The sequence below is a fragment of the Pagrus pagrus genome (assembly GCF_965226575.1).
Source record: "Pagrus pagrus genome assembly, chromosome: 14".
Taxonomy (NCBI): Eukaryota; Metazoa; Chordata; class Actinopteri; order Spariformes; family Sparidae; genus Pagrus; species Pagrus pagrus.
In genome coordinates this window covers 22,783,992-22,807,639 of record NC_140198.1, presented here as the reverse complement: position 1 = coordinate 22,807,639, position 23,648 = coordinate 22,783,992, and the positions used below count along the sequence as shown (strand labels likewise).

The window sequence follows — 23,648 nt, the reverse complement described above, 5'->3', positions numbered from 1 at the left end:
AAAAATAAAGACTAGATAATACGCAATTAGACAAGCGAATATTTTATGACCCTGTGTACTAAATTGTGTTTGACTGAAGATTACTGATATGAAGTGACATTCACTGAACAATATCTTATTTTTCTAATGTTTAATTGATATCATTTCTTAAATATAGCACATCCCCATATTGACTTACTCATATGCCTGTGGTCTTTCAGAGTGTTTTCATATACACAACCATATATTTATTGATATTGCACATCAGTGTGGAAACAACCATAAAATATCTCTTTATAAACCCTTGTGTTGCTTTTGCTAGGTATGCTACACAATACTGTACATAAGGTAGCTTAATACTTTCAGGACAATACATCACATGCTCTTAAACTGTTACGATAGTTTCATGTACTGCGTGTGTATTAGGTGGACCAGAGCAGCCCAACCGGCCGATGAGTCGAGGTTACCTGCACTCCCCTTCTCCCTCGCTCAGGACGCAGGATGTTGTGGTTCAGCAGCGGCCAAGCATCTTCCAGGGCAAGAGTGTCATCACCTCTTTAATGTAAGTCTTAGAGTCTTATCAACTCACTTAGTCTTTGTGTGTGTCTGTTCATGTATTTGTATTTATGGGGCGATGTCCTCAATTTATCTACATGTTTAAATTTTGATTCATGTCTTCATTTCTCTATTTTCTCCTCAGGCCCCATCCAGCAGCAGCGACAGCAGCAGCCCAGAGTAGCTCTCGCTACAGTACTGCAGCTGATGCTCTGGCTGCTCTGGTGGATGCTGCGGCATCTGCCCCGGCAATGGACGTGGCCAAGGTGAAAGACAGCAAACATGATCGGGATGACGACATGTCTGCTCGGCGAGCAGCAAGCATCTCTGAACAGCAGCAGCAGCAGCAGCAGCAGCAGCAGCAGCAGGAGGCAGACAGGCGAGCCATGCAGTCACCATATGGTGGAATGTCTCTGCCAGGGGGTAAGCCGCACTCAGCTTATTCTGAGGGGCCTGGAGGCGGGGTTAAGGAGAAGGGCCCTCAAACCTCAAAGTCCCGAATCGAAGAGGAGCTCCGGACTCGGGGCAAGACGACCATCACAGCCGCTAACTTCATTGATGTCATCATTACACGGCAGATAGCCTCAGACAAAGACTCAAGAGAGCGAGGCTCTCAGAGCTCGGACTCCTCAAGCAGCTGTGAGTGTGTTGGATACACTTGAATAAAGAGAGAGCTCATATTATTCAACACTGACATTAGTTAGCTGGGGTCATTTAAAGTGGAGTAGACCATGACAAACCTTAATATTATGTCCTTTGTGTTTGTCCATACTTGTCCTGCAGTGTCATCTAGTCGATATGACAACACCGGTGGAGGAGCCATTGAGGTGATCAGTCCTGCTAGTTCCCCAGTCCAATCCCAACAAGACAAGCCAGATGAAGGGCAACACCAGGCAGCAGGTATGAGCGCAGCAACTCAGTTTGAGCATATACATTTTTTAAACAAACAAGTAATATAACTGAATAATGTTTCAATGATTTTCTAGTTCAGGTAAAAGATGAGTTTTGGCTGTGAAGCTAAATTTAGCCCCTAGTCAAGTGGAGTAAACATGCCATAGCTTGAATGACTTAGCCCACTGACCCTGTCATGTGAGGCTCCATACCTCTGCATCAGTCTGGTCACCAGACTCCACTTGAAGTTATTCCTGTCACCTGCAAATAAATGTAGATCAGTTGCTGTTGGCATAGGGTGTATTTATCTCTCCTCACCTGACCCTGACTCTCCAAAACAACAATTCTCTGTTCCTGGTCATCCTTCACCAGCTGGCATGCGGGCTTACGACATGAGTCGTTACCGGCAATCAGTGGAGCCACCACAGCCCAGTCCCCAGCAGCCCCCCACCTCCCAGGCTGACAGCTACTCCCAGGGCCCAAAGACTCTACGGGTCATGACCTTGGCAGACCATATTTCGGTAAGAAATTATGGAGCATCTGAAGAAGAAATGCAGCACTTTCGAGACTTACCTTGTACATCAACCTATCACACCTCACTAACCTGGTTTTATGGTCCTCTCTGTCATGCAGCATATCATAACCCAGGACTTCGCCCGGAATCAGGACCCTCCTCCAGCCTCCTCAGCTTCGGCCACATTCCAGAGCGTGGTGCCGCCCATGTCTTCTTCAAGCCGAGCCAAGGTGCCCAGTCGCTATAGTCCGGAGAATCAGGTTCAAGCCGCTCACCACCAGAGACCCTCCAGCAGAGTTTCCCCAGAAAATGCCCCCGACAAGTCCAGAAACAGGTACATGCACCAGCCAGTTAACTCAGAAATAATCAGAGTGATTCTAATTTATTACACATATTTATTTATTACACATATCCATCTCACATTTGTCTCTCTCCCTGTTCAGGCCTGGTAAATCTCCAGAGCGAGGCGGCAGGCAGATGGAGAACTATGAACCCATCTCTCCACCACAGAGCTACCAAGGCATGGATAAACAGGAGGGTAGCGGGCCTCCACCCCAGAGGAGAGAGGCTGAGTCCGAGATCAGGTATTGGATCTCCACATAGTGATTACAATAAAATATAGAGAGGAGAGGAATTTTCTTTGTGCAACTAGAAAACCAGTATTTCTACTGTAATTGGACACATTACGAAAGGTTAGTTTCTTGTTAGCGCCCTGACATTTGATGCCTGACTGTATTAGACTGTAAATCAATTTCTTGTACAGTTGCCAGCAGGCAGTGTTCCCCCTGTCAGCAGTTGTTTGACATTCCAGTGGAGTTGAAAGTGCTCAGTGCCAAAGGCTTGTTGCCCCAGTTGCCCCTTTTCTGATTGACTCTTTGGCCTTTGTCTGGTTCTAGGAGTGACTCACGGTCCCCAGGGAGTGTCAGCTATCTGCCTTCCTTCTTCACCAAGCTGGAGAGCACCTCGCCAATGGTGAAATCCAAGAAGCAGGAGATCTTTCGTAAGTTGAACTCCACCTCTGGTGTCGGTGATTCTGATGTTGGTAAGTGGGTCCTCTCTTATCCTCTCTCTTCCAACTAACTTGCATCCATCACATGATGGAACAAACTCTGTTGATATGTTTGCATGACGCAAATTTGTGTTGAAATACTTTCTTCTAATTTCCCGAGCTCATTAAGCATGTGATAACACTGGAACAGCTTGACTTGCTCTATCATTTTTCACTCCGTTTCTTGTCAGAGATGTATGTTTTTTCAACAGCTAATAATTGTCTTGCAGGAAATGCACAGCCAGGCACAGAGATTTTCAACTTGCCTGCTGTTACCAGCTCCAGTAAGTAGCATTGAAACTTGCTCAGACACTTTGCATTTCAGTATGGTTAATGGCTCCTTTCTCATTATCTGTTTTGTTGTGGTGTTTATTTGTAGGCAGCATCAACCCCAGGAATCACTCCTTTAGTGATCCAGCCAGTAACTTGGGCCTGGAGGACATCATCCGCAAAGCCTTGATGGGTAACTTGGAGGAGAGACAAGAGGAGCACCAGGCCATCAACAACACAGCCGGATCAGGCGGTGATGGCCGCCAAGAGGCCAACCCTTCACCCAGTATGGGTAGGCATGAATTTCATTCCCAAAATTACACAGGCGGGATCTTGTGTTTAACTTCTAATTAATATGTTTTACCTGTTTGAATCTACAGGAAAGCAGAAGCAGGGCAAAGCCAACAGCCGGAAATCCAAGTCACCAAACCTGGGTCAGGCCTACTCTGGAGGGGAGCGTCCTTCTTCAGTGTCCTCCGTCCACTCCGAGGGAGATTACCACAGACAAGCCCAAGCCCAACCCCAATGGAGCTGGGATGAGCGACCCTCATCTACAGGTGAGCCGTCCAGCATCGGCTGTCTAAAAACTGTCTCCTGTAAAATCAACAGAAATACCTGGAGCCAGTTTATCTACATCATTTTCCACTTTCTCTTCTCCTTCTCAACACAGGATCCATGCAGTTCCCTTACAACCCGCTGACCATGCGCATACTGAGCAACACGCCTCCCACCTCCATAGCTTCCCCCGCCATACAGAGCCAGCAGCAGCAGCCCCCTCCAGCTGGAGCCCCGGTGGCCCAGCAGCGTGTGTGGCAGTCTTTGCTGTCAGAGCAATACGAAACCCTGTCTGACAGCGACGACTGAGCCCAGCTCTCGACAGCCCCCATAACCAGAAGAGAGGCCTGCTCTAAAGCTTGTCTGTTCACCCCCACCTCCTAGAACTAACCTCGCTCATCAGCGAGTGTGACGCGTAGATGGGGTGGTGTCCTTTTTTATTTTTGGTGCTATGGCGCCCCCTGGCTGTAAGCTCGGAGTAGAAGCAGCAGCCTGTGACAGGCAGGGCTCTCCAGAACAAGACTCGCTTTTGTTCCGGAAGCACTCACCCAGCCTGTCGGGGGGAAATAAACAAAACTCGACTGAGGGGATGACATGAGCTACAGTGAAGATGAAGAACTTATTATGTAAAAAGAAACAACATAAAGAGACTATTTCTGAATTTTGTTTGGTTTCTGTAAAGATATCTCGTCTTTAAGAAAATCATTGTATGTAAATAGAGTAACCTTTTGCAGTGTTTTTCTTAACTTGATTATTTCTTATTTTAATGTTGCTTTTAAATTGATCCACTTTAATTAAATGAGAAGAGGCGGGGTGTAATCTTTAATATCAGTCGGTCTCTCCCAGTCCACCCCCACCCCAAGTCACCTGACACCCACTCTAATATTTTTACCATAGCGACGCAAAGAGAGACCAGACCTTCGGTTTGTACTTGACCATGAGCGGTGCACAGAGATTGTGCCTCCCCCCCCATGCGCCATCCACCAAGCACCACCAGAGCCTGAACACCGTGGACATGCGAGGATGACTAACATTTTTCATCATTAAACACGATGATATTTGATGCCCGTCTTCGCCACATAGTGGAGATGATGAATGGATTGTACTGATCAGATGGTAGAGGTAACTTCTCATCCCGTTCTAGACACAGAAATGTCTTCAAAACAAGTTGAGAACACTGGTGTCATAGCAGAAAGGTGACAAGTCTGATATAAGCTGATATAATTTTGCCGGAAAAGATATCCTTATGACTACTCCTGGACCCCGTCTGAATTATGAGAGTGAGCCAATGTTTCTTTTTTTTCTTTTTTTTTATTATTTTTTTTCAATAGAGCCATGGTGTGTCACATGTAGCTGTCTCTCTCTGCAGTTTCCAACCTGTCCACAATAATCTGCTCTGCAATGTTGTCATGGTAAAAAAAACAAAAACAAAAAAAAGTGTCAGGTTTTGCCATGCCTTGTGACTTGAGAAAGAAGGCAGCTTTAACTAATTTTCTCAGAGATATACGTCTGTGTTTGATGTTTGTATTTGTTTCTGTAGTCCCTCTTTTTTTTGATACTGTCCTGACAAAAATCTGAACTCTGTAAATTGTCTTTCCATTACACAAAAAGACAAAACTAACCAAACATAAAGAATGGTCTGCACCATTGTTGCACTTTTTTGCTTTGTAGCTTTTGACAAAAAAAAGCATACTACCTGCTGTGTAACTTATTCAACCTCCAGCACAGGAGTATACTAAGATGTGCTTTAAGTTTTTCCCACCACTCACTGAATTCTGTCTTTTCTTGTAGCTGGTACATGATTTTGTCGAGTGACACTTGCATCACAGTTACAGTTTTTGAGTGTATGGTACCGTTAAATGTTTAGGAGTTTGCTGTCATGGTGATTCAAAACCATGGCCCTTTAATCTCTGCTTTCATTGAGTCAATCAACCGGCATAAAGCTTTGAATATTATACTAGGTCAACTTCATAAATGGCAGTAACGTTCCTTTGAGGTCTTTATAGATATGTGAAAGAATACCATATTTTGGCTTTTTCAGCTTTCACTTTGCTCAGTTAACAAATCAATTCTGCTCTAAACTTGATATTTCCTTTGTTCCTTTCATTTTGATTTTGAATCATTTGTCATAGCACATGTTCAGATTTTTATTTTCTGTCATTTTCAACATCTTTGTTATTCATCCTGTTTAGATGGGATGTTATGTGTTTACAAAAGCAATGACAAAAAAAAGTTTACAGACTTGAATCTTAACGAAAATCCGACATGAAGCCGAAAAAGAATTGGAGCATCTTTTCAGCTCTCTATCAAATACACAGTGGTGACTTTTTTTTGTCTTTTTTGAAATTGAGACTTGAAAACCCGTGTATCCTATGATGTTGAAATGCAATGTTTGTATCGCACAATGTCTCTTAGTAGGCTATTACAAGAGTTCAGACCAATCAAATAAAGTGGTTCAGTTCTCCACCACTGAAAAATGTATCGGTCCTTTAATGTGTGTGCAGTGGTTTTCTTCTCGTAGATTGCGTCCTGGTCATTGTTATCATTTACTAAGTTGTACCAAAACTATTGAGGTTCATTTTCATTCTTCAATTAATGCAATATAGAATACAAGGTCAATTTATTGTCATTTTGTGAATCACAAGGGTTTGAAAAACGAAACAGTGTTTGAGTCCTTGAGTCCTGCCACATCTATTTTGGAAAATGGAGTGTGGATGATGAATTGAGGAGTCTCACGGCCGAGGAAATGAAGCTGCTCTGCAAGATCGTTGATTTCCTCCCACTATGAACTGTCTTTGTTATTTATAATGTGGTCGATGATGGTGGTGTTCAATAGAGTTCTCTTTATGTCTGGGAGTGCAGTCATGGTTGTAAAGTGTGAACAGGATGGGGCTGAGCATGAAAATGATTATATTAAGGTGTCAATAAGTTGTACTTTAGCAAAATGTGACTGACATCTAAGTCATTAACAACTATTCTCAGACTTAAATGGAATATAGTTATATAATTAATATAAATCATATTGAAAACTAATCACATTGGTGCCCTTTTTAGTGCAGATTTAATGTAAGGTTGATATAAAATACAGGTTTTATGGCATCCCCATTTCTACTGCAGTCAGATTAGCCTTTAAAGTCAAACATCAAGCTTTACTTTATAGCAGTGCTGCCACTGCATATTCTAAGTACAAACCAAGTTTGAGGTGATTATTTTCTTAACTGCTTTTAGTCATAATAGGTTAAAGAAGGTTACTGCAGTCATGTTGGTGGCAGATTTATAATGTCACCCTGTGCAAGTCATGAGTCTGTGAATGGCTGCTATTGTGAAAGTGAATCCACAGCAATAAAACTCCAAACAGACATTTGGCTTGTCAAACACAGGTGTGAAAAATATAATATTAATAGCATTAATAAATACGGCAGCTTTTCATTTAGGTGTGCCTGTGTCATGGCCCTGGTTTAAGTTTGTTTTTACTGCAGATATTTTGACTTCTGACAGTTACCATCTCAGTACCAGGACTTGTTCGCTAGGTTAGTTATACCTGCACTAATTGTCTCTAATGTGTCCCATTATTGCTGATGTCATGTCTCCTTACACCTGCATTGTACTGCGTTAGCACTTATCACTGAAATAAAGTCAATGCCAGATATAGGGCAAGGAATTATGGGTCTTTTTAGCATATGTCATTATAATTAGAAAATGAATTTGACAGTCAAAACGTTGGTTCCTTTTAGTGCACCATATGTAAATTAAGATAGTATGACTCAAACTAGGTATGGCTTGGCACTAACATGTCATTTGTCTTGTAAAGCAGTGACTGCATTGTCATACACGTTGTCATACACAGCATCTGACTTGGACTTACTTGTCTTTCACATAAACAAATACCAAAGCTGACTGAGAGCTATATTCTATATATAGAATATAATATATATCTAAGGCAATATTTGCCTTGAATTGATTTTTTCTGCGAGAAAGTGCTTATGTTGGAGCACAAACATGAAAATAACCGCCATCTCATCATTTTATAGGGCTAAAAACTCAAGGGTCTCCCAACAAATCAGACAACTTCAGATGTAAGGCCTTTTAATTTGAAGGGAACATAACCGTTCAAGCCGGAAGTCGTAATATTTTGGTCGTATCTTATTGGCGGGCAAAGTCGATGACTTCCTGAAACAAAAACAGTCGAGAAATGCGGTCATTTTTACCTGAAGTGGCCGAGCAGCTTTTCCAAGACATTCAAAAAGCATACCAGGAAACCTCTCAAAGTAAGACAAGATTGGTAAAGGGAAAATACATCTGACGGCTGACCCCTGAGTAGTTTTTTTAAATGTTAAAGGAGCTGCAGCACTCCTAGCCTGCTGAAAGTGAGGTAGAGCACAATGTGACAAACTCGCTTGACTTTCTGAGCAAACTTGACCTTAACTTAACCTTTATCTCGAGGGGATATAGTTAACTTCTCCTTTCCAGTGACTAAACACAGCTGTCGTTACTATGCTCCACAGTAACGTGGTATGTACGTGTAACGTTTTATGCATAGTGACTACTTATTCCAGTGTTGTGCAGTGATGTAGTTTAATGTTTGGGCTGTAGGAGGCGCTGCTGCCACACACTTCTACTTCAGTCTTGTCCTCAGACAACACTCTTCTGTCACTATAGACCTGTTTAGGCTGAGGTTACACATCTGATAAGGACATAATAATAACATCAGTAATGGCTCTTCCATTTAAGTATTCATGTTCAGGGTCCTTGTATAGGTCTTTTTCACAGCACACATTTTGACTTGTCATAACTGGAAAGGCTCAGTTACCAATAACATTACTAATGGCTGTGCTAAATAAAATACAGCATTCATATATTTACTCCTATGCTCTGATAAAAGGCATACTGGCCAGCTGGAATGCTTTTTAGGACAGTCGAATGGAACTGAGCCATTATTTGTGTTATTAGATGTTGTGACAAAGGCTCATTGGTAGTTTTATGAACAACATGTCCAACATCATGAGACTGACACTAACCCGTCTTTATGACCAGACTCTCAAGTCGACAGTTATTGAACATTACTCACATATAACACAGTTGTGTCACCCTGATCAGTTTTTGTCTGACAGCACATACAATATGGGAAGGCTCTGCCACAAAAAAAACCCTACAACAAAGTTTAGTGAATATTGTCCATAAAGCATTACCTCCTGCCAAGCCCTAAATCCCAATATAGCTCACAGTGCCTCAGTGCACTTTTATGACTATTATTCAATGATTCTGGTTTGTATTACCAAACTGAGAAGCACATTTCTATTCTTAGCTTTGACTTCAGGAAGAGCTGCTTCAATTTGTATCCTGAAGTCACATATGGACTCAACAATACTGCAGGTTTGAAAGATAGAGCTGCTCTAAGGCAATGCCTTGCCCCACGGCATCTCAGGAATTGGTGTTTGTTAGGTTTTGCAATTATCCAATATAACACAAGCAATCATATATGTGTGTATGTCGCATACCATATGACATAATCAGATTAGAGACAAAAATTGCTATTGTGTAAAAATGATGTATACAAAATTTCAATGGCATCGGGCAAAAGCTGACTTTGACAGCAAGTAATCTCTTATGCTGCAGTCAAAACCTTAACCCCAGTCGGACTTGGTGTTTGTTTTGTTTTTACTCAAGTTATCTGAATTGGACTTTAGGCCATAACTGTTAGGACATCAGGATTCATCTGTATCAATGAGACTTGCGGGATCACTAGGTAACATTAACACAGTGTGAAAATATGTGATTAAAACAAAAGTATGGGCTGTTATACTTACAAATGCTACCATTAGTTTTTTGTGTATATATAAAACCTTAATAGTACCTTAAAAACAGTGACTAATAGCACCCACCAGATAAATGTTTTTTTCTATTAAAATGCAGTGCAACAGTAGAAAGCAAAGCATCATAAAATGAAAATACCAGGCAATACCAGACGTGAGGTCTGGATGTAGTTCTCCAGTGGCTCATGAACATTTTTTGAGAAGCAAAGTCAAACTAAACAAATAAACAAGAAGTAGAGGCTCTGCTGTGTATCTAAATGTGGTATTTTTATAGTGGTCACTGCTCTGCAGTTTATAGTGGATTTCTGTCTTCTAAACAGATAACAGTAACTGCAGTTACATTGTTTTTGCATTTAAACTTACAATATTTTATCTGAGACAGCTAGTGTTTTTGATAATTATTCCTTATATTGTTAAGTACGGAGTCACGATATGGATTTTTTTCTTTAGCAGATATGGATACAATAAGGAATAATTTCCTTTTTTTAATTTTAAAAAGAAGTTCCCAACCTGTAATTTATGCTCACCTGAGAGTAAGAAAGGTTCAGATGAAATGATCAAAGATGGATGATTTCCTATTGCTATCTTCTTCTTCTTCTCTCTTCTCTCTATGGTTTTGTTGCAAACCAACTTTCAAGGTGCAAACAGACATCTTCTGTATTGGAGTGTGTAGATGTTGTGCTTTTGAAGTAATTGAAAGCAATGTGCCTACATAATATCGGCTCAATTTATTTGCTACTTTTTCACCAATATAATAAATAGGCGATAATATAAATTTCCCAATATCGGTCCAATATATATCATGCATCCCTATTGTAAAAATCTACTCAGGTAAAGGATATTCCCCTAATTTTTCCGCAGGAAGTTGAGTATTAAAGTTCATCACTCTTACATCTGCGTGAAACCAATTTTTGAAAAATTACTTGATTTTTCTCTCTTTTTTTTTTTTTGCAGTTCCTGATGACCTGCTTATTGCGTGAGTATCAGTCTTGGAGTTTAGTCCTCCCGTCTGACTTATGTTCTAAGTAAAAAGGTTTTGCACATGACTGAATCTGAGTGGGTGTCAAGGGCAGAAACCACAGTGAGGAGGGACAGGGAGATGTTTTCACAGTCTGGATTTGCCGAAGTGACGTAGCACTGAGACACAGTGTCATGATGACTTTTGATCACTTTTCTTTAGTGAGGCTTTTCCTGGCATAGTGGTTTGACTTACTTAGAGTGAGGGGGTGCTCACTGTCTGGGTCAACACAGCCACATCCTGTCTGTTTGTCAGGAAGACTCTAGTCTAGGGACTCTTCATCACACTGTGTGGTAATTCACAACCAGAAAACATTCACTTTAAATTTGTCTCCTAGTTTCTCTCATCTCTTCCTCACAGGCAAATTTCTGCTTTCCACATCAATGATTGCAAATAAAATGTAATTAGAACTAGCAAATTGAGTGGTTAAAGTTTGCATTTTTTATTGAGCATGAATACGATTATCATACCATACATCATATGTCACCCCCTTTTGCAATATTGAGATATTGATGGTGGAATAGTATTTCTAAGATAAACATCTGGATTTCCAACTCTTTATAGTGTTTAAGAGTTTTTAATGTAGGATAAAACACTATTGATTTGATTTCACATTTAGGTATTTTAAACACAGCTACAAACATATAAGAAAAACATTCATATGAAGCATGAAATTTAAACATAGGGTTTTGATGTGGGTTTGCTCAAACTGAAGAGTAAAAGCTTCAGTAGATACACAGTCACATCAGTTCTACCTCAAATCAGCTCCACAGGGGCCTGACAAAACATCCTTTTTAATGACAAATAAGCAAAAGCAAATTATATACATTTATTCTTCTGTCATATAGCAGAAATAATGAGTCAATTAATTGATTAACTAGTTGAAAGGAAAGTCCTCTGCAACCATTTAGATAATTCATTAATTATATTCCAGTTATATATATATATCCATTTCTATTGCACACATGCCAAATATGTTGAACACCATAAATTGTGTTAGTCTTATGTGATAATGAACAAACAGGGGAGCTGACAAAACATCCTTTTTAATGACAAACTCCATCAAAGTCATAAACACCTATATGCACACACACGCACACACACGCACGCGCACACACACACACACACACACACACACACACACACACACACACACACACACACACACACACACACTCTGGAGTTTTCATTTATAAGTTGCTCTAATTTGATCTTCTCCTCAAACGTCTGCTCAGCAGTACTGTGTTTACACCATGTACAATGTCTTTTGTCCGCATAACTTGTTATGTGATGTTTGTTTTACACAAAGCACATTTTCAAGTCTTGTTGAAAATGTACACATTTAAACTTAAGTACAAAAATACAAAACATGTTGTGGATGTCTTTTCATTTTCTCCCTCCTGTCTTTCAGGCTGAAGTTTGTGTTCGGGCCTTGTGCGCTTCAGGCTTTGGATCTGGTCGACCAGCGTTCAGTCACCTGTCTGTCGTCTCCCAGTGGACGTAAAGCATTCCAGGTCTTTTTTAGGCTTCTGTCAACTTTGTACCTTAACTCACAGTAGTCCTATTTACAGTTTAAATAAATCAAATTAGTGATTTGCACTGCAACATAAAATCATCACCACAATATCTACGTTCTTCCACAGAAAAGCAATGTCCAATAATTAGTGTTTGCAGAAGTTCATTGACCCCTGGTAATCTACATTAATTCATGTTGGATTTTTCAAATACAATTGAAACCACTCAGTGAACTAAATCTTCTCCACAAGTACAAGTCACCAACATGGCTGTCACCTTGGCACAGAAAAAGTACTAAAAAAAGAAACAAGTCTGGCCATGTTATGTGAAAGGAGAATTAGTCAGTTTGGTTAGCCAGCCACGTGTGGAACTGTCTCTACAAGGGTTTGGTTATTGGCTTTGGTGAGTGTTATACGAGATGAAGTCACTTACGTGACTGTTGGGTGTGTAGTCTTTTTAATTACATATTTTCACAGTAGTTTCATGAAAAACTCTGGTATAATTCAAATGGGTTGAAAAATGATTTGTCTCTCACTACTGTACATATTTTTCCTGAAATGAGGTCCCGTGGTGTTCCTCTCTATAACTCCACATTCTGCAAACTAGCCTCATAGTTAAGAGTTAATCTCAACAGGACATAGAATGACTTGTGGTGGGAGAAACAGGTCAGTGCACTGAGGTTGCGGCCATTGTGACCCGAATTTCCTGTAAACTTCAGGCTCCTTCAAAAACAGTTTTATGAAAGGAACTGTAAAAGACAATGCAGCTAAATAAGGACATGGACTCTGTTCTGTTGGGACATGTTCAACTCAATTGTTGGTGTCTTAATTGTTTCACTTCATTTCCCTCAAGGATTGCTGACATTTGTGGTCCAGCAGCATTTATTGGAAATGATTAACATAACAGGTCATTTTTTTCTCCTTCACTACTGGAAGGGCTTTAGATGGTATCTTGACCTGTGTTTTCTTTTGGTTTGTGGTTGTGTTGGGTTTCTCTGAGACCAAATCTGGTACAGAAGATTTATGAAGTGAAATGTTCACAGACCATGATCATATACGTACATTCAGCTTTTATAAATCTGTCAGATTCCCACATTTTTTTGGCATATTGTGATTTTTATAATCTTACGTTGTATTCATTCTGTCCTACAGCTGAAATAATTAGTCAATTCATTGATTAACTGGTTGAAAGGAAAATTCTCTGAAACCATTTTGATAATCCATTAATTATATTCCAGTTATTTGTAATGCACACATGCCACATATGTTGAACACCATAAATTGTGTTTTATATGATAAAGAATGAACAAAACAAACAGTCAGACATCACTTTGGGCTGAGAGAAGTTGTCAGCTTTTTACATTTCATAGACTAAACAATGAATCTACTAATTGTTAGGTGCAGCCCTAGTCTGTCCAGACCCAAGTCTTTAAATTCTTGCAGTGTTTCATGGCATTATTTTGTAAGATGAGAATTAATAATAAGACTTTGCTGGTGGGTAAATTGCTGACTGAAGTGTTCAGTGGAAGTGGTCTGTTTGCTTGTTGGACTGTTATCTTGTGTGTGAACCTGAACCTGTGGGAAAGTCACACATATGTATGTCTGTGATCTGCTTCATTGCTCAAATGTTGCTGCACTACTTACTGCTCTGCAACACTTCAGTTTCAACATCACTCACACATACAGCCGCACACACTGCCTCATGCACAGCAGTAGATTAATTGCGTTTAAACAAGCAAGGAATTGTTCAACATCCTGGAAAATGCGTTCCTATTAAAAATTCTAAGATGGAAGGAATGATATTACTCTCATCTAATGAAGACAACCTAGCCTGGCAAAAAAAAAGGAAAAATAATAATAATCTTCCTACCAGCAGGTAGGTTTAATACGGCTTAAACAAACAGTTTTTAAGATGTTCAGTTGTGATTTTAGTGGCGCTGGTAGGATTTTGCAGGAGTTTAGCTGTCTGCTTGCTGTGGCTCATATTTACTGTGCTGACATGAGAGTGGTATTGATTTTCTCATCTAAAAGAACATTTGCCAAAATGTCAAAATATCCCTTTAATTGAAGTTTTGCTTCAGATCACTGCTCATTCAGTATATCAAGTATATGAGATAGTATAGGAGATAATTTCCCTGGTGTTCAGGTATTAGTTTAAATTTAGCCTAGTCGACTAGTCTAAAAGTAGGAAACATTCAGAAAACAGTAAAAGTTGAGGGCAGTACAATCTATAAGGTTAGACATTGTCCTATTCTTATTATTAGGAGCCATTTTAAACTGTTAATCACATTCTTCAAAAACAAATCGTATTTTAACTGCAGCTGAAATGTGTTGCATTTTATGTTGTCCATTATGAACATTTAACTTTAGCATACAAAACAAGACAACAACCCACTAAATGAAAGTCAACAAACAACATTTATTGAAAACAATATCCAGTGTAACAAAAATCTGAGGAAATGTGTCTGATTATTGTAGCAGCATTCGAAAAGCAAATACTGCAACAGTTGACTGGCATTGTAAACATTAGAAACGGATGCTTGTTTTCTTTATTTAGCAACTTACAACTGTGAAGTTTAACTGACTGGTATTTCTGGTTCTGACAAACATGGGTAGCAACGCTAAACTGAATTTAAATTTTCTTTAAATTATCCAGAATATTTCAGTAAGCGGTTGTTCTTACAGGCAAACTTTTAAATTTGTCAGACAGACACGACCAAGCCCTGTAATGAGAGGGAATGATCAGTTTATACATTTGTTGGCACATGTACGTATTTTATTTAAAGCTGTGACTAATAAGAGCTTTGATTTTTAACTGTTAAGCTGCTTGGATTTGTCCAAGTTAAAGATTCTTGGTGCTTTTCCATCAATCTGCAGGAACAGGTTTCTCTTTTGGTAACAGTAGCATTACATCATGTGGTAATCCTCGACATCACCGGGAAGTTTTACCACATAAACAGTGTAATAATAATGTCGTCCTTTCTCTTTGTCATAAATCTTAGAAGCATTAGCAGCAGTGAGTGTTTTTCCTCTGATCTTGGCAGGTCTGTTTTATGTTTTAACCATTTAGTGAGACTTGAGTTTGCACAGTGTCTGTCTCAAAGCCATGTCGCAAATATTTAGCTTTACTCTGCTTTCTGACAGTGAGCCAACCAAGCTCTTCCCACCTAAATATCTGAAACTAGAACACAACTGGCATAGAATTAGGATATCATTTAGGTTCTGGGTAAATTAAAACAGCAGGTCTTTGACTCTTAAGAAATAAAAGTTGGAAGAAAGTAGATGAAAATGTCACTCTGAGAATCAGAGGTCGCATCGTGGTAGCCATGTCCTTTCAGGTTAGAGGGCTGTGCGTCTGGTAGACCATATTTGGGCAGCGTGTGACAGCGCTGTGAATTAGAGGAAGGTCGTCAAACCTCTGCAAGAGAGTGAAAATAGTGACGACAGTCTAATGAGAACTGGTTCATTTTAGAATGAAGCTGCAGTTACTCAGCCACTTGTGAAGAGACCTTACAGATTTCCTGTAAGACGTGGAGAGGATGAGACAGCAGAGGTCTTTCATCAGATCATAGAAAATAGTCTAAACAAAGCAAATATAAGGTCTTAAATGTTCCCAGAAAACCATCAGACATGTTTAAAATTAAACTGTAAGACAATATGATGTATTGAGTGTACTGGAAGTACAGTGACTTGCGCACTAACTGGGCACTGTGTCAAAGAGATGCTGAAACAGTTGATAAATGAGCAGATCCCACCATCTTTGTCATTTCCTGTTAATACATTGTTTCCGTGGGACACATTTGAGTTTCTCATGTTGTCTTGGGTTTTTGGTTTCCCCCTTCCTCAAAAGGAATGAATAAGACATGAGAGTGTGGCATTTAACTGCTTGGATTTTTCACCTTGTCTCGTTCTTAACGTTCAGTGACCTTTTCATAGACAGAGGCGTAACACGTCCTGTTGGGAAACAGAAGTAGAGAGTTGTTTATTCCCAACAGTAATGAAACATGAACACTCTGGATGGCAGCGTTCAGTCTATTATACAACAAAATATTGAGGTTGCTGTTGAAACAATCAGTTGATTAACTAATTGATTGACATTATTAACGAATGATATATTAATAGTTATTGGTATATTTAAAAATAGATTATTTCAATCGGACAACATTTTTAAGGTTCCAGCTTCATCACAGGCAGTATGAGGGTTTTTAATGTTTTTTATAATTGTAATTGAGTATCTCTGAGTTTTGACTTTGTTAGTTGAACAAAACAAGCAATTTGAAGACTTTGACATTGTTCAGATTGCAGCGTTATGGGAATTTTAAGGTACAGAAACCATCCCAGTAAATATAATGGTTTCATGGTATCATGGTACTACAATATTACACAATTATAAATATTAGTTACACTGACACAAGAGTGAAAACAGAAGATTTTTTTGGGCTAAACAAACCATTTATTATAATTTTACAAAATATTATGTCCTGACAGAAATGAAACTTGACATAAACTTGAAATATATGCACTTTTAAGAATACTATTTCTGTAGAATTCAGTACAACTGTGCGTGGTATGACGGCCGTTACTTTTCACACCACGGTATACATGTACCTTGAAATCGGTATTGCTGCAACTTTAATATAGACTAAAATACCTTGTTTGGGGATCATCACAGTAGAGATTCAACATATAGTCAATAAATCAAACAGTCCATTGAAAGAAAAATTAATTTCCAACTATCCGAAATCATTGCTCCATCTTGTTAAATGTGGGGATTTGCTGCTTGTTTTTGTCATTTATAATAGAAAATGAAGAGTCTTTTGCTTTTGGACAAAAGAGGCATTTTTGAAGACATAATTTTGTGATCTGGGAAATTGTGATGTGCAGTTTTCACTATTTTTCAACTTTTGATTAAACGAATAATCATGAAAATGATTGTTATTTGCAGCCCTACTTCACAGGGCAGTACAGCTGCAGGGTATAGTAGAATAAAAAGAAAGCAGCCAAGAGTATGACTTCTGTGCCTCTGGTCATGTTTGACATCACTGAACAGATATCCTAAAGGGTGGTGAGAGAGGCAGTTGTGATGATGCTAGGCCTGGTTGTCAGGAGATCTTTTACTCCAGCATTATCATCTCCTTACTGGAATGTAAAACAAACTCTCTGGGACTTGGATGAATGATTTTTAGCACTTCACTGGCATATACATGAAATATAGGTGGCTCTTGAAAAAACTTTGATACTGTATTAGTCAGCTAAGGACTCACAAGAGATAATGCAAACATGCAGTATGTCAGAGTACAGATACAAGGGTTGTGTATCTCTGTGACTTCCCAGAGCTATAAACTCCCCTGAAGCCCTGTTTGTGGTGTGGAACCAGCGGACAGGGGGCCGTCCAAACTCCTGGCCTCCTGGCCAAGGGTGGCTTCCAAGAAGTGTTCCCATGAGAGTCAGCATTTCGGGCAGAGACTGGGTCAGAGATATGCCGAGGCTTTAACTCTCACCGTTCCTTCTGCAGCGACTGAATGTCAGATCTTGATGTATAGAGTCATTTTGAGGAAAGCCAGACTCTCTGCCAGGCACTGGAAGTCTACAGTTGGTGGTGTCTTGCTGATGATGTTAGCCGCCAAGGGCCCAAGTGTGAGTTGGTTTTCAATAAACTTGGCTCTTTAGAAACTTTAGCGGTCCTTGGCTTGGTCTCCACAGTTTCTTTCCTGATCGTGCTGTGCATGGGGCTTTATTCATTTTTACTGACGTGTTTTGAGTCAGTGTGATTTTCTCTTGTGGGCCTTATTTATAATTAAGCGTCCCATTGGAGAAAAGAGAGGTTTTTACTTTTGTAGGTCACAGGGAATGGTGATTTATTGAAACTCTGGAGAATAATGGAGCCTGCTCTGCCATCTTGGGAGGCATTAGTTATTGCGAGGTGTCAAGCTAATCCACCAGCTTAATGTCCTTGTGTGTCAAGTGCAAGAGCCTTTAGTCACTGTCTACAGCTGAGCGTAAGCGCCAGCGTATTGTACAGGAGGAGCTGTCAGCCGAGGCTGTTAGACATTACATACAGGTTGTTAAAAAATGCATCGTTTCTATCTCATCTCCTCCAGATAACTAATGTGAAATGATGAGGTCGGTGGGAGCAACTTCACTTTCAACCCAGCCATTGTTCTGTCACTTCCATGAAACATTTTAAGCACAGGGAGTCCACCCAACCAGAATTCAAGTCAGGATATTCCAGGGATTTTGTATCAGTATAAAAACCTTGAAATCTTGATTTGCTCACACAATGACACTGAATCAGTGACTAAATCTGTAATATCTGTGATATTCCACCCTAATCAGTTTTTTTGAAGAGAGGGCATCAGCTGAGAAGTAGAACACATTCCTATATCCCAGCAATAAAGCATGACTGCTGTCATAACGTGTGAACAGTTTGTTTTTGTTCACACATGAAGCAGCTGCATGGCTCGTCTCCAGATGACATCGTCACTTGACTTGTTTTTACTTTGATATTTAAGTTGTATTTTATTTTTTTTTACCATTGATTGATGTCATAACAGCATGATTCTCTACTCTGTGATTCAACTTTATACAGAAGTAAAACATGAAAAATCCAAAGTGGAAAATGTATAACTAAGTCAATGTGACAGTTGATGTTTAAGGTTGTTTGTTTAAAAAAAGAGAGAGACAAAGAGAGACATACTTGGCAACACGTTCACGTCTTCACCACTCAGATTCTCAGAGCTCAGTCGTGTCTGAACTAGTTGCAGAACATTTGGGATGTAGAACTTGTTTTCCTTCACGCCTTTACTGTCTCCAACATGTGCAGCTGGCAGCCAATACAAGCAGCATTGTGATCATACTTGATTGTGAATGTCTTTCCTTTTAAAGAAACAACTCACACTTGTCTCTGTGCCACATATTTAAATGTACTTTGCATGAATCTGTCAGGTGATGGGAGGCTCCGGACGTTTGTACACCTGCTTTGTGTCCTGTCACTACTGCCCGTGCCCGGCCTTCGCCTACACCGTGCTCCGCAGGAACGAGGGCCTGCTGGTGAGTCCCAGACAAACTGTTAGCCAACCAAAAACCGCCTGCACTAAATGTTGCCACTGAATGCTTGTTCAGGTTTTTTAGATTCTACCTTGAAAAGTTTCTGATTAAAGTAATTTTTCCACTTTTAGGCTGTAGTTTTGAAAAATAAAAAGAGAGTAGGGCTGAACGTTAATGAAATCACAGTACTGCAATATTAATCCAAATTTGGGAGCTGCAAAGTTAAATGTGTCACAACATAACAAGGGCTCCACAATATATCATTTCAGCTTTGCCATCTCAATGTGTGCATGTGCAATAGTCACATTGCATGCTGTGCAATGTCAAGTAAGGCAACATGACTGAAACATGTCCTGCTGCAAACAAAAAGGAAACAGTTGTAACTTTCCATGACTTATTGACATGAGAAGTCTACATAATTTAGTCTGATTTAAGGGTTCTTGGATAGACTACATGAGAGTTTGTTGATTGTGATTGACACGTAGCGTCTGAATGCAACCAACAATAACAGTCATTCTTGATCAATTTATCAAACAAAGCAGATCCACTTCGGTTGTTTGATAAAATGCATTCCCCTAAATCACTGCAGTTGTTTTAGAATGATTCATTATTTCCAAATAGAGATATTCAAGGTATCTGGTGAAAAGTCCAGTATTTTTTCATATTGCAATAAATACAGTAGATAAAAAGATAAGGTCAATTATTTTCCAATACCATGCTGCTCTACAACATACCATTATAACTGAAGCATTGTGGTGCTACAGTGATGCCCCAGCTTAACGTTACGAGTCATATTCTCCAGATGTAAGGGAACATACTTGTTTGGTCCAGATCCTGGCAGAAATCTCATCAGCATTTACAAATGATATACAACTAAAAACCATTCGTGACTCATCAATCAATCACAATCGCAATATTTGACAAAACGATTAAAGAGTGTAGGTTTGGTTACACGAAGTTGGAGTATCTTGTAAGGAAGTATGTCAACGCTGTATCCGGTATTTTAAGTGTTTTGTATTTGTATAAATATTTTATTAATGTTTTTGCAGAGGAGTTTCCACATCTTTTTTCAGCTGTGAGTCATGCCTGCGTGTACAACCTGTAAGTCGGCAGGGGAGTAAATGTTAAGTGTGCAAGATATAAACATTTCTTAGTCTTCATCTTTTCTCTCATCTGGATTTGGACCACTGGACAGTAAGAAGACGCTGTTTTAAGAGAGGTTTCAAAGTTTAGTGAGTGGGGCAAAAACAGGGTTTTCAAAGTAGAGGGAGTGATTACACCCATACTAGAATCAAAAAGGTAAAAGACTCTACTCATGAGAAAGAAAACACACAAATCTACTGGGGTTCAACTCTGTATTAAACACATATATACCGAAGCATATATACACACAGTACATAAAAGCCGTTTCACAGCCATTGTGTCTCGTCAGTCAGGCGTATATTCTGGAGAAAACCATCATCCAGTCAAAAGTGAGGCGAAGCACATGTTGAAATGTGCGTAACAGATGTACTGCGGTCGGGGCACGTTCTTGTCTGGTCACTGAGGGGCGTCTCCACTCTGTCTTGCTGTTTTTGCTCTAAATATATGTGAGCGAACAGCCTCTGCTCCTGCTCCAAGTATCAGAGAGACTTGTTTCCCTGGAGGATGCTGCTATAATCAGTGTGAGAAACTGAGAGCTGCAACTGACCGTGGAGACTCAGCATTACTGATACCATTCCCTTTGAAAAAACCATCAAAAAATAAAACCATGCACTGTCTCGGTTAAATCTTCAGCAGCTTTTACAGCTAGATAGATGAAGCTGGAGTTGATTTGTGTCATTAAATGTTTGGAAGCTAAAAGATGGTGGATCAGAACATAACTCTCTGGGCCCAAAGTCAGAAAACTGAAGTTGACCATGCATTCGGCAGTCCTCCCCCACCGGAGCTGCTCTGCAGATTCCAACATGATGGGATAAAGGAGGAGCAGATAAAGGAGAGTCTCCCACAGCAGACAGTCAGTCGACAGGACAGGCTCCTGTAGTAAACAAACTCCTGTTCCTCTGTCCTTATCACCACACTTTGAGTTTGGCTCATTGTTTACGTAAAGCACTCATCCACAGGCGTGTTAGTGTGGAAGAAATCTCATTAATAACGCATGGAACAGGCTGAGGGTGAAAACAAGTCAATGAGCAACATGTTAATGTTGAGAATAATGAGAGGAACTTCTGAATGTGTTCGCTGACACATGCACACAAATGCAGAACTGCAGGGCTTTTTGTCATTCAACACACACATTTAGCTACTGGAGTTCTGCTTACTCATCAAACAAACACTCCATTTGGGAAATAATACACACTCATAACCTTCGCAATCACATGCTTTTCCTTTATAGAAATGTTTATAGAAATATTGGAAATTGTTGTGGCATTCGCTTTGTGACTATTATCCTTGGAGTGAAGATTAGTCAGTGGAAATTTCCCAGCAGGTCAAAGCCAAGCGGTTTCTTTCTAGTCTGAGATCTTTGAATTGAAATGACTGAAGTGTCTTTAGGGCTTCATATCTGTGTCATTAATCACATCAGTGTCTGTGCTCATGTAACGAATCCTGTCTGCACTCTTTTCTCTCGCAGTGCAAACACATCCTGGCTGTCTACCTGTGTCAGGCCACGGGTGTGACTCAGCAGGAGAGTGTGTCTGATCAGCAGATGTCTGTGCTGCTCAGTGGGACCGCAGCCCTGTGACACCCAGGTACGTTCAGGACCAGCACATCCTCGTGGACCATCGTGGATGAGAGATGATTTTTTTATAAATGGGTCGCTGCAGAGATGATTAGATCACAGGAGTATTATCACGGTTTCCGCTCTTTCACGTCTCTGAAAGACACCAGATGTTGCTTTGTTTATTTTTTCTTTTGGAAGAGCTCTTAGTCTGTTTCCAGAGGAACGACAGCTGTTCAATGAGCATGTTCCTGCTTTATTTTTAGGTTCTTTTTTGTCTGCAGATGCATCACTGAGGGAAGTAGTGAGTGTCTGCATGTTACCTCAGAAAGATTAAAAATAGGGATGCACAATATGGATCTTAATGCACACCAGAGGGTGAGAAAGGCTAATATGTAGTGAGCAAAGATTAGAAGATTTTATAGTCATGACACTGGTTGTGGTAAAACTTTGACGTCTTCCCTACAGACAAACTTGAAAAGGTGCATACCATCACCTACCGTAACATTTGTACCTGCTACAAATTTCCCATTATTGGGCCAATAATTTATCGATGTAATGTGTATTGTGCATCCCTAATTAAAGCAACATTATATAGTATGTCATTTTGTGAGATTTGCCACCCCCCACAGTTTCTGAGTGCAACACGGCTGTCGTGAATACATATACAAGGTTTTTCTAACAATTCGTCAGATGTAATTTAATGTTACGTGTTAACGAGAAGCAACAATCGTCACCTCGTCTTGGTGTAAACATGCATGCTTAGGCATTTTTGACGTGCGCCAGTCAATGTTTGCATGAGCGCTCACACAACTCAGTAACAGCACGCCAAGCTAACGTATCCTGAATCATAGACAATAACACCTGGCTATAACATGCCACCAGCTAACCCTCTGTTGAAATAGCCTGACTTGGCTTGTGATCAAAAACAAGCAACTTGAGAACTTTGGTAACACAGCCAAGTACAAAAACACAAGACATATAACTTAGCAAGACAGCTAATATTACTTACTGTTCAACAGCAACATGTCCTCTTGCCGTTTGTTGTGCAGATTTTTAATTAGAGAAGCTGTCGCTACAGACTAAAAGCCAGTCTGAGATTTACTCTTTGTCCAGCCTGTCTTTTGATCACAGTCTCTTTTCTCTCCTTAGCTTCCATTGTCATTGTCCTCTTCGTTCTCTTCTCCTCTGTCATGATGTCCGTAGAAGCTGCTGAGCCCAACTCTGGTTCTGGTGCCCATTCTGACCCCGCACCTGAAAACCTCCTCCTGGATGTCCAAAGCTGCTGTGACAGCAGTGAAACACTAACACTACCTGGAAGTGCTCTAAGCAGTGTTTGCGAACAGAGCTAACTTGTAGCTGCAGTACGCAGCAGTTACAGGTTGCTTCCAGGAAACTCACAGAAAATTGAGACAGAGCAGCTGGAGGACATCAGAGGAAAAACAAGAAAAAATTTTCTCCATAAAATATGATCCAGCTTCACCAAAATCGGTGATAGTTGGTGCTGTGTGTGATGTACTGCTGCTTAGTGTTACGCACTGTGATCCTACCCTCTCACTGAAGTTACATAGAGCAGAAACAAGTGATAGGGGCGCACAGTGGATGAGACAGAGACATCAAAATGAATTTGAAGCTGTTATTTTAAGGTACAAATGTTACATAACGTGGCTTTTAAACAATGTGTCATTTGTAAATATGTAAAATATAAATTGTTAGATGATTTAAAATGGACATTTTATGAATAAA

At 40.0% G+C, this 23,648-nt stretch overlaps 2 protein-coding genes across 6 annotated transcripts in view; both read left to right on the top strand.

Moving 5' to 3' along the window:
* ncor1 (nuclear receptor corepressor 1) overlaps positions 1-6,291 on the top strand; it is a 54,411-nt gene extending 48,120 nt beyond the window's left edge. For all 5 annotated transcript variants that reach the window (XM_084374583.1, XM_084374581.1, XM_084374582.1 and 2 more), the window contains 11 exons: positions 406-541; positions 680-1,173; positions 1,318-1,434; positions 1,798-1,946; positions 2,059-2,273; positions 2,383-2,523; positions 2,836-2,981; positions 3,218-3,271; positions 3,367-3,549; positions 3,638-3,814; positions 3,928-6,291. In XM_084374583.1, the coding sequence (XP_084230709.1) occupies positions 406-541; positions 680-1,173; positions 1,318-1,434; positions 1,798-1,946; positions 2,059-2,273; positions 2,383-2,523; positions 2,836-2,981; positions 3,218-3,271; positions 3,367-3,549; positions 3,638-3,814; positions 3,928-4,121 (2,006 nt within the window). In that variant the 3' untranslated portion in view covers positions 4,122-6,291. The remainder of the gene's footprint in view (positions 1-405; positions 542-679; positions 1,174-1,317; positions 1,435-1,797; positions 1,947-2,058; positions 2,274-2,382; positions 2,524-2,835; positions 2,982-3,217; positions 3,272-3,366; positions 3,550-3,637; positions 3,815-3,927) is intronic.
* Positions 6,292-7,971: 1,680 nt separating this feature from the next.
* Positions 7,972-23,645, top strand: zswim7 (zinc finger, SWIM-type containing 7). Its single transcript, XM_084372844.1, has 6 exons — positions 7,972-8,080; positions 10,580-10,601; positions 12,055-12,157; positions 19,103-19,207; positions 21,816-21,933; positions 23,055-23,645. Exons 1-5 carry the CDS (start codon positions 8,005-8,007, stop codon positions 21,924-21,926), a joined length of 417 nt encoding a protein of 138 aa, XP_084228970.1. The 5' UTR covers positions 7,972-8,004; the 3' UTR covers positions 21,927-21,933; positions 23,055-23,645.
* The last annotated feature ends 3 nt before the right edge of the window (positions 23,646-23,648 follow it).

Excerpts from the sequence above, each read along its gene's own strand:
- zswim7 (XM_084372844.1), top strand. The coding sequence starts at position 8,005 with ATGCGGTCATTTTTACCTGAAGTGGCCGAGCAGCTTTTCCAAGACATT. Across the intron at positions 8,081-10,579 it reads ATACCAGGAAACCTCTCAAA|TTCCTGATGACCTGCTTATT; the intron begins GTAAGACAAGAT and ends TTTTTTTTGCAG. Across the intron at positions 19,208-21,815 it reads GCAGGAACGAGGGCCTGCTG|TGCAAACACATCCTGGCTGT; the intron begins GTGAGTCCCAGA and ends TTTCTCTCGCAG.